Here is a 14,387-nt window from a genome sequence, read left to right as displayed (position 1 = left end):
TAATATGTTGATTTTAAAAGGCAATAATTTTCATATAATTGTATTTAGGGGTATTAACTAGTTGTAATGGAATAGACTAAAAAAACCTGACGATATTAAAAAGAAAAGAGGTGTGAGTACTTTTGCAAAGTAATCTAGATGTAAAGTAAGACCTTCAGTAAATGAAAAAGTTTCCATATTCTGGTTCCTGTAAGCCTATTGGCATTTTTTTAGCTGTCACAGGAGTGAGTTGCTGGTCAGGATATATTATAGACTGACTACGCTTGCTCATCTATCATCTGCAGGTTTGATTTGATTCGGTGTACTGCAGCTTTCCTTGTGGTATACACTTGCTTGCCAGGGGGTGTTATTAAAATTCTTGGAGGCATCCAAGGAGCGAACTTTGAAAAGGGAGATGAAAGATAGCGATTGTGTGCATTGAATTACAAAACTGGGATCGATTTAGAATGTTTCTATAAATGTCTCCACAATCTCATCAGACCTGATTTCATGTCACGGTGAATCAGACAAAAATTTGGATTCAACCACTGGGGAAAGAAGCTATTAATGCCAACAGCTGCGCAAGTTTCTGCCTTCAGATTCACTGAAGAAAACCACAGAAATGTAGAGTCACTCTTCTCTCTTCATATTTCATTTCAGAGAAATGTATTATGCCACTTTTTTTTTTGAGTTCACAGAACAACAACATGTACTTCTTAATACATTTTTAAAAGGTACTAGGGGATCCTTTCTTGGGTAAGGCAAGTTCAAAATGAACAACAGTGTCAGATATAGAAACCTTTATTAAGTATCTCAACCTTTTGGACTGAGGAGATACAATGGACAGGGTGAATGATTTTGCCAACCACAAAATGAGAAAATTCAAGTTTTGAGTTGAAAAACACAGACTAGACAGAAAATAAACACAAAATGGCAGGGACTCAACAAAGGGTTTTACAGATGGAAAGGAAACCTATCAACGATAGACTTAACCACCAGAATATTATAGTAGTTTTAAAAATGTAAAGCCACTTTATTTACATCAAACTTTTTAAAAAGTCATTGTTGCATAAAAAAATGCTTTACCCAGATGATAATGTATTCTATAGCATGTAATCTGTATCTCTTTATGTGACAAAGCACATGAAGAGATATGAGTTTGTTCAGCAATATGGTAGCTGCCTAATTGTATTTTAAATAGCTGGACAGGCAGTAATTTAAGGTGGTGCTCCTATTGGAACAGAAATGAATAGATTCTCAGTGGATAAAAAGGTTTGATAATATATTCTACCAACACCAGCCAGGATCTCAAGAATGAACATTGGAAATTCAGCCCCAAGAAAGGTGCTCCTGTTAGTTCTTTGGCTTTATTAAGGTAATTTGTTCAGAAAAAAACAACTACTTTACTCAGTAATATTATAATTTTATTAAGCTTTTTGCTATGAACTCTCATTAGTATTCATTATCAGAAATGATGTTACACCTTGTGTGTTCATGGCAGCTGTCTTTCAGTGTTTCTGGGTTATAAATACTCCTGCCTTGTTGTGTTTTTCAACAGTCCCTTATGCTCCATAACAGACAAAAGGCTGACAGAAAAAAAGCAACATTTTGTTATTTATTTAGCTTTGCGCCTACTGAAACATATTGTTACTTGTCTATTGAGCTCAAGTGTTCTCTTAGTATTTTATGCTAAACAAATTATTTAAGGTTTAAATAATCTGCATGTACACAAGTTAAGATAGTTTATGAAATGCTTGAGAAACATTCTTTGACTATATTTTAATTTTTTGGGGGGGCGGGGGGAGGATCAGTAAATCTATGACTTTATATGACTGACATAATATCATCCTGTCTAGATTGGTGGCTCCTGACTTGTTTTCTGGTTAAATGAGTCAGTTTCTGGTTAAAAAAAGTAATCAAAATAGGATTGGATCCATCTCTTCTTTTAATTACCTGTTAGGTTTGTTTTTTTTAAGATTTTTCTTACTAAGATGGCTTTTAAACTTATTTGAAACAAAACAAAGTTAGCATTTTAAAAAATTGTTAAACAATGCACTTTCTGCTACCAATATGTTGGCGTTGTTTTACAGTACATTTGTCTTCAGGGTGTTAAAAATATGGAAGAGCAGGAGGAGAGGTGCTCACATCAGTATTGAGCCCCCTTAAGCCTCGAGCAATAGCAGCATAACTAAGTGGATCAGCCTCAGGCTGTCTCGAGAGTTATTTAAAGTACTGTGATAACAAGATATTATAATATTCCATAGAAGTGACTAGTAAATTAACATTATTATTTGTGTGTAGCAATAAGATTACAATATTTACACCATATTAAGAAGACAAAAGATTGCTTCTTGAGTTTTAGTGGTGAATGAGAAATGGTTAAAACATAACTCCACATTGTCTGCTGAGGTAATACTGTAAAAGCAGTATCTATGTGTATGTATACAGACAATGTAGGCTCTTACTTTAATGTTGACTTTTTCAAAGGATTGCCAACATTTTTAAATCCAGCATGTTCCATACGTGGAGCATGTTGAAAAGTAACAAAACAATACATGTGTTTTGTACTCCATTCGTTTTAAATTTCTTTCATTTCCTATGTTATTTCAAGTTTATGAGACGTGCAAACGAAATGCAAGTCTCATTTCGTTTGCAAGTCGAACGAAATTTACATTCGTTCGACTTGCAGCATAGTAAATGCTGTATTTGACAGCATTTACATGTCAAATGCTGTCAAATACAGCATTTGACATGTAATCACAGAAAGGAACATTCTGGTTTCTTGAAAGATTTTCAGTGATTTTTTTTTTTTTTTTTGTTGCTTTTTTTTCTGCTTTTTGGTTGCCAGCATCTTAGCCATTGTCCTCTGTAGATCATGTAATATGTGAGCTGCACTAATAGAATAATTTGTACTGACATAAACACAGGTTTCTTACTCATTTATTCATGCCAGTCTACTTGGTTTTAAACATTGCATGCAACCTCACCTCTGAAAAATAAAATTTAGCAGAAAAAATTCACTTCTTCTACCTCAGACTCCATTGGAAATGAAGACGATAAATTAGCTTCCAATAATAATTTCAAATAACTCAATATTCTTCTGTCTCTTGCTATGCATACATACATTATGTCAGAATGGTTGTTTCTTTTTCCTACTGTGCTGCACAACAATTTCCCGTTGGGGATAATAAAGAAGATTGATTGATTGATTGACTGACTGATTAAATGTATTTACGAACATAAAAAAATGAATGTGTTAATTATAACATTTGTCATCTGCTTAGCAGTGTTAGTCAATTATCCATTTTATTTCTCATTCCTATTATGAAGTCTTCCAGCCAAGGCTAAAGAAAACACTGAGCCTTGCTCATTTATTAAACTTTTTATATAATTCAAGTTACAATAATTGTAGTTCAGAATTTGCAGTTATTTGCAGATTCTTTTACTGACTTTGTTTTTGCTTTTTCGATACACCTAGTATGTTATTAAATTTGTAAATCTGCTTGCAGTTTGTGATGATTATTCTAATCTTATATTTATATCGGTTTTTGTTATAAGCAGAAATATCCACAGTTGTGCCCTGATTATGTGTTTTTAAGCATCTGTAAGTTTTGTACTTAATTGTTCATCTATGCTCAACAGTTGCAATCAAATTTCCTTGAAAAATGTCCAGGATAGGGTGACATCATTTCTAGTGATTTTACAGCTTTTGTTGGCCAATTATGCTGACACTAAATGTACGGCTACTGTAATTCATCAGCATTTATTAGCAAAAACAGGGGGCTGATTCATTGCTTTATTTCAAAGCAGATCTAATCAGACTGACGGTCAAGTCGTAAATGAGTAGTTAATGACTACTATATCAGGAGAATGAGGCTTTGTGAAGGAAAGTGCTCAAAGGTATTTGGTAATGGCACAGTTATTCAATACAACGTGTTTAAAACAAAACTGTAGGTGCATAAAAAGCATTGTGGAATTAAGGCTCCTATAAAAAATATACTTGCAATCTAATGTCTGTCTGGGTTTGGTTAATGACATTATCACAATCGCAAATAAAATGCATGTGGTTTGTGATCTCATAAAACGACAATGATGGCCATAATTTAAATGTAGCCAACATCAGTCTCCCACTACAATGTGCCAGTGGACATAACCGCAGCTTGAAGAGAACCTGCAAAGCTTGGAGAGCTGGGATTTCTCCTTAAATATGGTTTTAGATTTTGTTGTAGGTCTTTTCTGGTTGACACAATTGATGCAACAGCCACTCAATGTCAAAAATGTATTTGAACCTAAGATTAGATTGGGCAGCCTAATAATATAAATATCTATGACTTTGGAATTGTGATGATTTTATTTCTAATGGTTGCTTTTCCAAGAGGCATAAAGAAAAGATCAACAATCTCTTCTTCATCCTGTTTTGATGGGTTTATTTGTTGCATCTTTTCATTCTGTCATGAGGTCCTCACTTTTCTCTAGTCTTCCAACTTATTTTTCTTCAGTGTGCCCTTGTGTTTCATACTTGTATTTGCTCCATTCTCTTCAGGTTCGAGGTTCATTCTCCTCCAGGGGAGCCAGTTGGATGCTTCAGATTGGCTGAACCCAGCCCAGATCTTGTTATACTACCAGCAGAATGCCAGTGGACCTTGGGTCAACGAGCTGTGTGGTCGACGCCTACTGGATCCTTGTGAACACCAGTGTGACCCAGAGACAGGTTAGTCCAGAGCGCGACATCAGTGTTAGCTTTGTTCTGTACCGGAAACGTTACCATGGAAACCTTGAGAATTTCTTATTGCCCTTTGTAAGTACCATCACAACCACATTTTTGTGAACATAGTGGGAATGTCGTTATATCTGAGACCAACCTGAATGTGCAGTGAGACTCACGAGAGCACGTATGTCTATGTGAACAAATAATAATTTGTTGTGCAGGAGTTTAATCACATTCTTGCTCACTCAATAGAAAGTCTGCTTCTGGAAAAAAAAAAAAACCTTTTGAGCAAAACAGCTTGTTTTATGTCTTCAATTTGTTGTATAAAAATGTTTTTTGAATAGCATAATAATTATTGATTTGATATGTAAGGGGTGCGCTTTTTCAACACCTTTGTCTATGATACCATATATAGTGTACAATATGACAGACATTTGAATTTTGTCAGAGGCCAGTGGTTCCCATCCTTGTTTTCATTGGAGCACCCTTTTCATATCTACATAATTGAGTGTACATGGATTCACTTATATGGAGGAATGAGTAATTGCAAAACACTGAAATTAAAATTAGTTTTTCGAACAGTATCAGCTTGTTAACAGACCAGTTCATCAAAACTTGACATAATTGACAAAGTGCAATAACCATGTTTCCTTTAGTAGCAGAGCTGTTAGTCTGTTGAAAAAAACAAACAAACAACAAAAACAACTTTCTCCCCCAGCATGCAGCAAATTCAGAGAATTAAACTCACACAGGGAGCTGTCAGACATTTAATCTGCCTTGCTGTCCCCCACGAGGCCATTTGTGAACTCTGTGCTTTGGTTTGTAAATGTTTGTTTCGGAATACCGCATTTGTTTCTTGGTTTTATTGTAAGGAGTGAACATGTCTGCAGGGATTATCATTTCATCAAAAATGTACATGTAGTTTATGCTAAATCATACCAGTACTTTTGTAATACTTTTATAAAACACGTGGAAAAGCAGTTTTACTGGAGTAACAGTTGAATTTGATACAGTAAACATTTAAATCTAGGCCAGAGCTCTTGAGCTCCTCCTTCAGGTTCGACGTCCTGCAACCTTTAGATGTGTGTCTACATCAACACACCTAAGTCAAATAATTAGGCCACTAGTAAGAAGTGTGGATAACTTGCATACTGAGAGAATTCAATCATTTGAGTCAGGTGTGATGGACCAGGGAAACATCTAAAGGTTGCAGGACACATACTTGAACACCGGCCCTTAAGTAATGAATTTGAAGAACCCTGATCTACACTTTTATTTGCTGACATAAATTTGTCAATGGTGGCAGGTCTTTTTTGAAAACCATGAAGTGATATACTTTGAATTGCAATGAACTTTAAAGTAAAGTTGAAACCATACAACAATTTCCCCTTTTCAGAGTCTCTCTCTGTCTGCACACAAAGTTTTAAGAAGTGTTACTGTAAGTATAATGAAGTAGCTAATGGATTCTCAAGGTAAAATCTATCCCATGTTATTTTAACCAAGGATGCTCTTATTTCACGACCGACTGCCAACAGATAAAAAGAAAATCTTAGAATACCTTTAAATGCTCATCAAGGTCAGTTTTTTCATTCAGCTGTACTACAATATGCTTTTATGCATTGTAGCATTGTGCTTTTATACATCTGTATACTGTAAAAGGTTTACAACAACTCTTAACAGCTGCAGAATATAGAAGAAAGATCCTAGCAACAGCTTTATGTGGGCTTAACATTTAGCAAGAGTGCTTCTCTTCAGCACCATTACAGTGAACTAGCTACTACTTCTAACTTCCTGTTTCTCGTTGGAATAGTTAGTGAATTACTACCACTGTTATAAGTTCATACAGGCGAATGTGGAGTCACCAAAATAAAATGCAGTATATGCTGAAAACTGAATTCTCTTGAACAGCAAGTTACCAATATGGAAACAAACATTACTATTTTCATGGTGAATCTTTTCTGGAGACATTAGAACAAAATAAGAGTAGTTAAGTTTTTTTTTCTTTATGTTTTAACTGTATCATTTTCATCCCTTTTTTGTTTTTTGGCTGTCTTTATTTACCCTTATTTTAATTGGTTGATATTTGAGCTATATTTGCTGCTAGATTCTGCTCAGTTAAAATGCAGATTTTTACAAAAGTAACAATTAAATTTCAAAAAACAACTTTTTTTTTTCCAGTGTGAAAGTTTCAGAAAACTACACTTATAAACTACAGTTAGATGACTGATAAATGAGATTGAGTGGTATAAGTAGACTTGATGGCATGCCTGAAATATGATGAATAGCATGTGAACTATGAGGAGAAGCAGCAGCATGTCAATAAGCTGTGATTGATGGGACATCAGAAGATATTTTGTGGGAAACGAAAACAACACTGAAAGTGAAAAATAAAGTGACAAGCAGTCAAGGGCAATACGCTTATAGTCTTAACAAGGGTCCAATTTATGGGCAGCAAATACAAACGTAGACACAGAAAACAATGTAATGGAAGTAAACTAGTTTCCACTCTAGTCTTTGACAAGGCCAAGCCAAATTCCTACCATTCGCCACCATGTCACAGTTCACATACAGTATTTAATAAGAGCCATGTGTAGCAAATGTACATATATATTTATTAAAACAGAAAACTGGAACATTTGTTGTTTCACAAGCTCCTCATCTCTCTTTATGTATTTATTTTCCCAGTTCAGAGGCACCAAAAAGCAAAGCCTGTAAAGCAGAATAAGAAAATATTTTATTATTAATTCAAAATATGTCTGCCTTAAAAAAATCTTTCTTTGAATTCTTAAATTACCAATTGTTTATAGTAGCTACTGTGGAAGAATAGTTCACAATTTACATTCTGGTACTGTTCAGGTTTCTACAGCGAGTCCTACTTTGTTAGTTATTTATGTCAGTTTAGACTTTTTTTCATCTCTATTTTTGTTAGTTCGATAAGCAACAGTTTCGAAGTGAGGTGTTGAAAATTGCACATTTTCTATTTCTGTGGAGGTGTGCAGAGTAAAATTCGGTCCTTGCAAAAAAAACAAAAAAAAAAACCCTTTTTCTCTCACTTATAAAAATAGTCCTGGCTTTCAGTTAAACAACAAAATCTTTACAGCACAAAAAACATTCTTAATATCTAAAATAATGTTTAAGCTTTTGGGTTGATGATTATTAGGACTTTTGTTATGTGCTTCAAATCCTGATTATATATAGTGTTCAAGTTCTTTGTCATTTTTTTAGTATTGAGTGCTGTTTAACTTTAATAAATGATTTTATAGTGCAGTAAAAGTAACTACCTTCCATCAATAATATTTAGTGCGATTGTCTCCTGGCCAGCATTGACATTCTGTTCTTTTTCTTGACAGTAACACATATTTCATCCCAAACAACCCTTTCTTTGTCCAAATATATTTCTGACTCTACATGTATAGTCTTCAATAAACTAAAGTCTTGCTCTGACTATTGATGTTTTTTAAGAAGTTGTTTGGCATGTTTACTCTTTGTTTCTTTTTGAGATTCTTTGATAATTTGCTTTGTTAAATATTTTAGCATGGTTCTTGATAAGGGTAAACAAAACTCACAAATAACATTTTTGTGTTGCTTCATAAACTTGATACTTTTCTTTGGAAGCCATGCAATTTATGAACTAGTGCGTTCACTAGTTAGAAGCAGGCAAAAAGTTTCTTGTTGAAGGTGAATTTTATTGTGAAAGGTCAAACAAGTCCTATATTAGTTTGATTAATAGGGAACCTGATGCAATACATGGAATCAGGCAAGAGCATATCTAATTGTTCTTCATTAGATGGAAAAAAACATTTTTTGGAAACTGAAATTAGGATTTTTATAACGGCTTCAGATATGTATTCGCTATAAATAATAACAGACAGGCATGTTGTTTGTACCTGACTCTGTACATTGCTTCAGTGTTTTGGCTTGAGTTGGATTTAGAAAGTCATGAAATGTGGGAAACATTACTCCCAAAAAAATGTAATGCCTTTATTTGTTTGCATCTTACTATTGTGTGACACATCGTGATACATTTCAATTTTACATGATTTCTTGGAAGGGCTTTGGTAGTGTATCACTCAGAAAATTAATATAGAAAAAGATTTTCAGCTTAGGGCGGAGGAAATGTCATTGCATTTGGAGTCTTTCCTGAATTTTTCCAGCTCATAGAAACCTACACAGCCCTCACTTCTTCACATCATACATGAATCAGATACATAGTCTGTTTGGGAATACTCCAGTTTTGCAATTCTCCTGTGAGAATGGACAAAATATGAAGTTTAGTCTGAATAATTAGAAGGCTGCTGTAATTTAGCTCTAATAATCACTTAGTGATCACTTACCCATAAAGTCACAATGAGCATCTGGGCGCATTTTAATGAAGAAACCTTGAGTGCTTTCATTAATAGATACTACCCGCAGCACCGACAGACCATTTGCTGCAGCCAGCTCCCAGCACACTCCTCTACATTACAAACACTTGCTAAGCAGTTTTCCAAGCACTTTGCTCGGTAGCCTCATTTGTTGACATTATTTCCAGCCTAAAATGAGTTCAGCAATGCCTCTTTAGATATCCACAAAAACATTGTTTGTTTAGCTTATGAAACAGACACAAAACTGCTTTTTTTTAATGCAAATTTGAATTCAGTGAACACGGTTCTATATTTTTTGCCCATTTTTTTGTCACATCCCCAAAACCTCAGTAGACCTATTTGTAATGTTTAAACTTAAATTGTAGATTGTCCCCTTTACATTGTTTAAAACAGTGGTTCCCAAAGTGTGGGGCGCGCCCCCTAGAGGGGGCGCAGTGCCATTGCAGGGGGGCGCAGGAAGCGGTATGGATGAATAAAATAAAAACAGTTACACTGAAGTATTTCACTGTAAAGATGGTTTGTAGTTTGTTTTGTTGCAACCTGAAGTGTGAAATAAACTTGAGTGGAGTTTGAAAACTAAATATGTGTATAGGTTTATGTTTGGTTGAACGATGTGTGTGCCCAGTTGATTTTTTTTTTCTTTCTTTTTTGGGGGGGATTTTATTGTAATTTATATGGGGGCCCAGAAGAAAATCTTTGGGAACTACTGGTTTAAAACATGCATGGAAATATGTAAAACCATGTGGAGGCTTCAAGAAGATTGTAAAGATGGCTTAAATGGAGTCCTTCTTTTGCTGCTGGAGATACAGATGAAAACAGAGATGGGTTGTGACATATCAGTGCTACTCGTGCACAACATTAAAAGAGGCAGCAGATGCTTCAGTGCATGCTCTCTCCCTTCTTGCAGAACTCTAAACCTGGGTGCTTTGGGCACTGATATTCACAGGCTTTTTACACCATATTTCTTTACTCTCTCTGTCTGCTCTGGAGCCCATGTGACAGTTCTAAAAAAGTACACATGGACACTTTGTGTCTTTGGAGACACGTGTTATCACATCATCCTATTCTAACTAAATTAATGTGACTGCATAATGGATCAATTTGCGTACATCTGCTTGATGAGCTGAATAATTTTGTGCCCAAGTGACACAACGGCTAATGAAGAAGCGCAGACTTGTGGCACAGTTGTTGGTTCCCACATGAGTGTTTTAGTTCAAGGATTTTTTATCTGCACATTTTTCCAGGCTTGACTGACCTAAATATGACATGCACTTTATAAGGTGGAACATAGAATAAAAAAATGAGAAATAAAGTGTTAATCCCAAAGTGTGGCTACGTTTCTTTTTTTTTTTTTTTTAGCCGCAGCACCACAATTCTCATTGTTGTCTTGCTAAAATTGCCACTAGTATTAAACTTTATTCTCAAGCTTATGTCCAGCTCTATTGCATTTTTGTCCAATTTTAAAATGACTATTTGGTAGTATGATATTATAAACTTTGTGTAAAATAGATTAAGATCCTTGTTAAGCACTGTAGATTATTACAGATCAGTGACCTTTATCAGCTTGGTTTTCTAAAATAACTCCCAGTAATAGACTTTTTGAAAGTCTGAAACATTCTGTTAGTTGCATTTGACAAAAATATATACTCTAATGGTAGTCACAGTGTCGAGGTTTTAGTTGTATTTGGCTCATTATTAGACTGGTTTTCTCCTAGGACTTTTTCTGTATGTGCAAAAACATTTCTTTTTCTCCAACACTCTGACCTGTGGGGTTCCACAAATTTTAATTATTGTCCCATTATTACTGTCCCATTACTGTTATTCTTTTTTGTTAGCATTTGGACTTGTAAGCAGTTTTTTCTACAACAAATAAAAATAAAAACTTCAACTTTTGCACTTAAATTATGACAATATAATCCTAGCCACACTTTCCTAATGCAAAGACTGGATGACCTTTAAAAAAAAGTATCTGGTTGTGTATACTCATAGTTTTTAATAAAGTTAGGAAAGGTTTCTTCGACATATCTCTTAAAGTAAAGGCTCAGATTTTTAGTTTATGGTTAATATGTACGATTGTTTTATATACTGTAAGGGATTGCAATACTGAAAGGTTTTCTGGATGGCTTTGTGTACTGATTTCAATTCCCTGGTAACTGATATTAAGAAGACAAGTGTTAAGGTGAGACAGTTGCAAATTTAAATAAGGCTCTAAAAATGGAAACATTATTGGTCATGCATCTGATCCGTTGCTGAACCTGAGCTTCTTCCCTTTTATCTGAGGCAGTAATCTGAGATGCAATACTGATTATCAAGTGGCATTGGGGAACACACTTATTTTGTTATTGCTCAATTTCCTCTTAATGCACTTTGAAACCCAAACAAATCCATTTCATGCACAGAAATGTATTTCCAAATCAATCCAATGCAATGGAGTTATATAGACAATTTCAACTTTGAATAAACAGTTTGATTGTGCTTACAAAACAGAGCTGGGCCATTCAGTTTAAAATTCTTTGTCTTGCTTACCAGCCTTTGTAAATCATCTCTTTCATAACTGTAAGCTATTCATTATGCTGCTGCCAGACTAACACAATCTAGAAAGTGTTCTGAAATTACTCTCATTTTATATTCTTCACTCTGGCTCCCAGATTTAAAGGATCCCTTTAAATCCTAAAGGGATCCTAAACCCACTCAGCTACATAGTTTTGAAAGACCTGGCTCTATAACATCTATCCTGCTTTCAAAATAAAGCCACCGCGGCCCATAGTCTTTAACTGCAGGCTTGGAATCTATTAAGTCGTTTTTACAAAATTAAAAATTAGAATGCACCTTTTTTGCCTATGACACTTGACTATTACAATATATCTTTGTTTAACTTACTATGTGTACACAGTTAAGACTAATTTAAAAACTGCTTTGCTTAATCAAGCTTTTTTGGGATACTTTTAGAGATTCTCTTCCTGCATTAAACTGCAACAATGTGTTGCTTCAAAGTGCTGTACAAATAAATTTTACTTGTTTTTTTACTTGCTTCTTTATGCCCATTTACCAGAGTAGCGTAAAGGTAATTTTATTTATATAGCACATTTTCAGCAACAAGGCAATACAAAGTGCTTTACAGGAATTAAAAGGAAATACAAACAAAATAACAAACCAAAGGAAAGAACAAAAGAAGAAAAATAATCTAATGTTGATCTAAAGTATGTAAACTAGGTGCTCCTGTTCAGGGTTACTAAATATCTTCTGGTCTAATTCTATTTCTGGGTTGGGAGAACAGGAATCTAAAAATAGTCCAACAATGTTGATCCAAAAGTCTCCTCTGGGCTTCAGGTCTCTGCATCTAAATAGTGAGTACTCTACAGTTCCTGATAAAATAAACTAAAGAGTGACTAATCTAATTCCTTTTCTGGGTTAAAAGTGAGTACTCCACAGTTTCTAAATAATGATGATGTAGTGTTGGTCTACATAGTGAATACTCCACAGTTTCTAAAAAATGATCTAAATTCTAAGTTTGTTCTAAATCCTTTTCTGGGTTAAAAGTAAGTAGTCACAGTTTCTAAAATATTTTCAATTTTTTTTCAGGTATACGTTTAAAGAAATAGACTATCAATTTGTAAGAACATTAAACCTATTAAAATACCCAGATGATATTTAAAACTGATTTTTTTCTTGTCAAGAAAGATGCAATGAAATCAACTTGTAACCATTAATCACATGTCAAGGTTCCCAAATCTTCACCTGAATTTAAAATATCTCTTCATGCTCACTTACTGTGCAAGAGACATTAATAAAAACTGTAGAAGATGCAACCACCTGATGGGGGAAGAAAGTAGTAGAATTATGAAAAAAGTAAACGGAAAATAAACCATTATAAGAATAACTCAAAAGAGAAACATTCAACCCTAGAGCTACATAATAATGTTTGTCATAAAGTGCAGAATAATTTGAAACAAATTTAATGAGGTTTCAACTGGATATGAACTTCATTTGTTTTTGTCTGAAAATGAACGTACAGAACCCGTCACTTGAAATGGAGAGTCCTCTACTTACCCCCCACTGCGTATCCTGCTGCGGTAAATCCTGATGTAGCAAATACATAAAAAGGTAGAGAAAGACAGCAGGTATATGCTGTCATAGTGAGAGGAAAATAACACTGGAAGAAAAAAAAAAAAGATTCCTAAAAGTGCAGAAAGTGTATTGCTCCGCTTGCTGTTTGTAGATGGAGCTCCTGTGATGCCAGGCTTCTTACATCATGCTTTAAAGTTTATTTGCAGACTCATCTTGAATGGGACTTTTTTCCCCTATTCACCTACCAAAAGTTCTAACAGCGAAGTACAGGAGTGAAAAAGTTATTCTTTTGAGCACAACTGTTCCCTGTTAAACACCAATGTTGAATTAAAAAAAGGCTGAACAATGAACTGTCTTGCTTTTTATTCACTAGCATAAGTAGCAGAAACACTAAAAGTGAATTCCTGGCATAAACTGACAGTTGACCTTTCCATTAGCATGGGTATATAAAACCCCAGGCCCTGCTTCTCACGTGCCTCCCATTGAGCAAGAAAATATCATGTTAAAACATGTTACCCTGGATAACCTTTCTAAACCAGGAATGAGACTCCATCAATCATACTACATTAAGTCAGTGTCTTTCTCCCGGGAGCTGACAGCGCAACAATAAGGTGATGCTATTCTCTGTTAACAGGTTTCACTTATCAGCACAAAACCAACACAGAGCATGAATATTTTGTTTGTCCCCTCTGGAGAGGTATTGAATGGTCAAGATTTTTTTTCTCTCTCTCTCTCTCTTTTAACAAGCATCATTTGATCTCTATGTTCAGTCCAGCAATTCCACATGGGGTCATGAATAACGGGATTCAGCAGCAGTTGCCAGTGACTCGCTGGGTTTATGTTTTTGAGTAGCAGGCATGTGCAGTGGTGCATGACATCCTAATACAATTCCACTGAAATGGTGTCCAAGGCCTCACAAGTAAGTAGATTTCTTAGAAAAATAACTGAGGTAGCATTTAGCTTCTATGCTAATTAGCTTAGGAACAAACACTCTTAAACCGTCATTGTACAAAAAGTAAAGTTTAAATCACACTGAAAGCTTTAATGTTTACTGCAACTTTTTGGCCTCAATGATTAACTGAACACATTTTAATATTGGTTCCTTAAATGTTAGAAAAACATTTAAGGAACCAAATAAAAAACTGCTTCTTGAAGCAGTTTTTTATTTGGACCAACAATATTATAAACCCCAATGAGCTTCTGCTTGTGCTCTCTCCTTCAACCAGACATGTACACACCAAGTACACGCAAATAAAAGGTCCTTCTTT

General features: G+C 34.8%; 1 protein-coding gene across 5 annotated transcripts in view; it reads left to right on the top strand.

Annotated features, from left to right (window-relative positions):
* The window catches only part of astn1 (astrotactin 1), a 351,664-nt gene that overhangs the window by 101,143 nt on the left and 236,134 nt on the right, over window positions 1-14,387 (top strand). For all 5 annotated transcript variants that reach the window (XM_032565575.1, XM_032565574.1, XM_032565573.1 and 2 more), the window contains one exon: window positions 4,523-4,690. In XM_032565575.1, the coding sequence (XP_032421466.1) occupies window positions 4,523-4,690 (168 nt within the window). The remainder of the gene's footprint in view (window positions 1-4,522; window positions 4,691-14,387) is intronic.

This window comes from Xiphophorus hellerii, chromosome 6 (genome assembly GCF_003331165.1).
Source record: "Xiphophorus hellerii strain 12219 chromosome 6, Xiphophorus_hellerii-4.1, whole genome shotgun sequence".
Classification (NCBI taxonomy): domain Eukaryota; kingdom Metazoa; phylum Chordata; class Actinopteri; order Cyprinodontiformes; family Poeciliidae; genus Xiphophorus; species Xiphophorus hellerii.
This window is presented reverse-complemented; position numbering and strand designations above follow the sequence as displayed.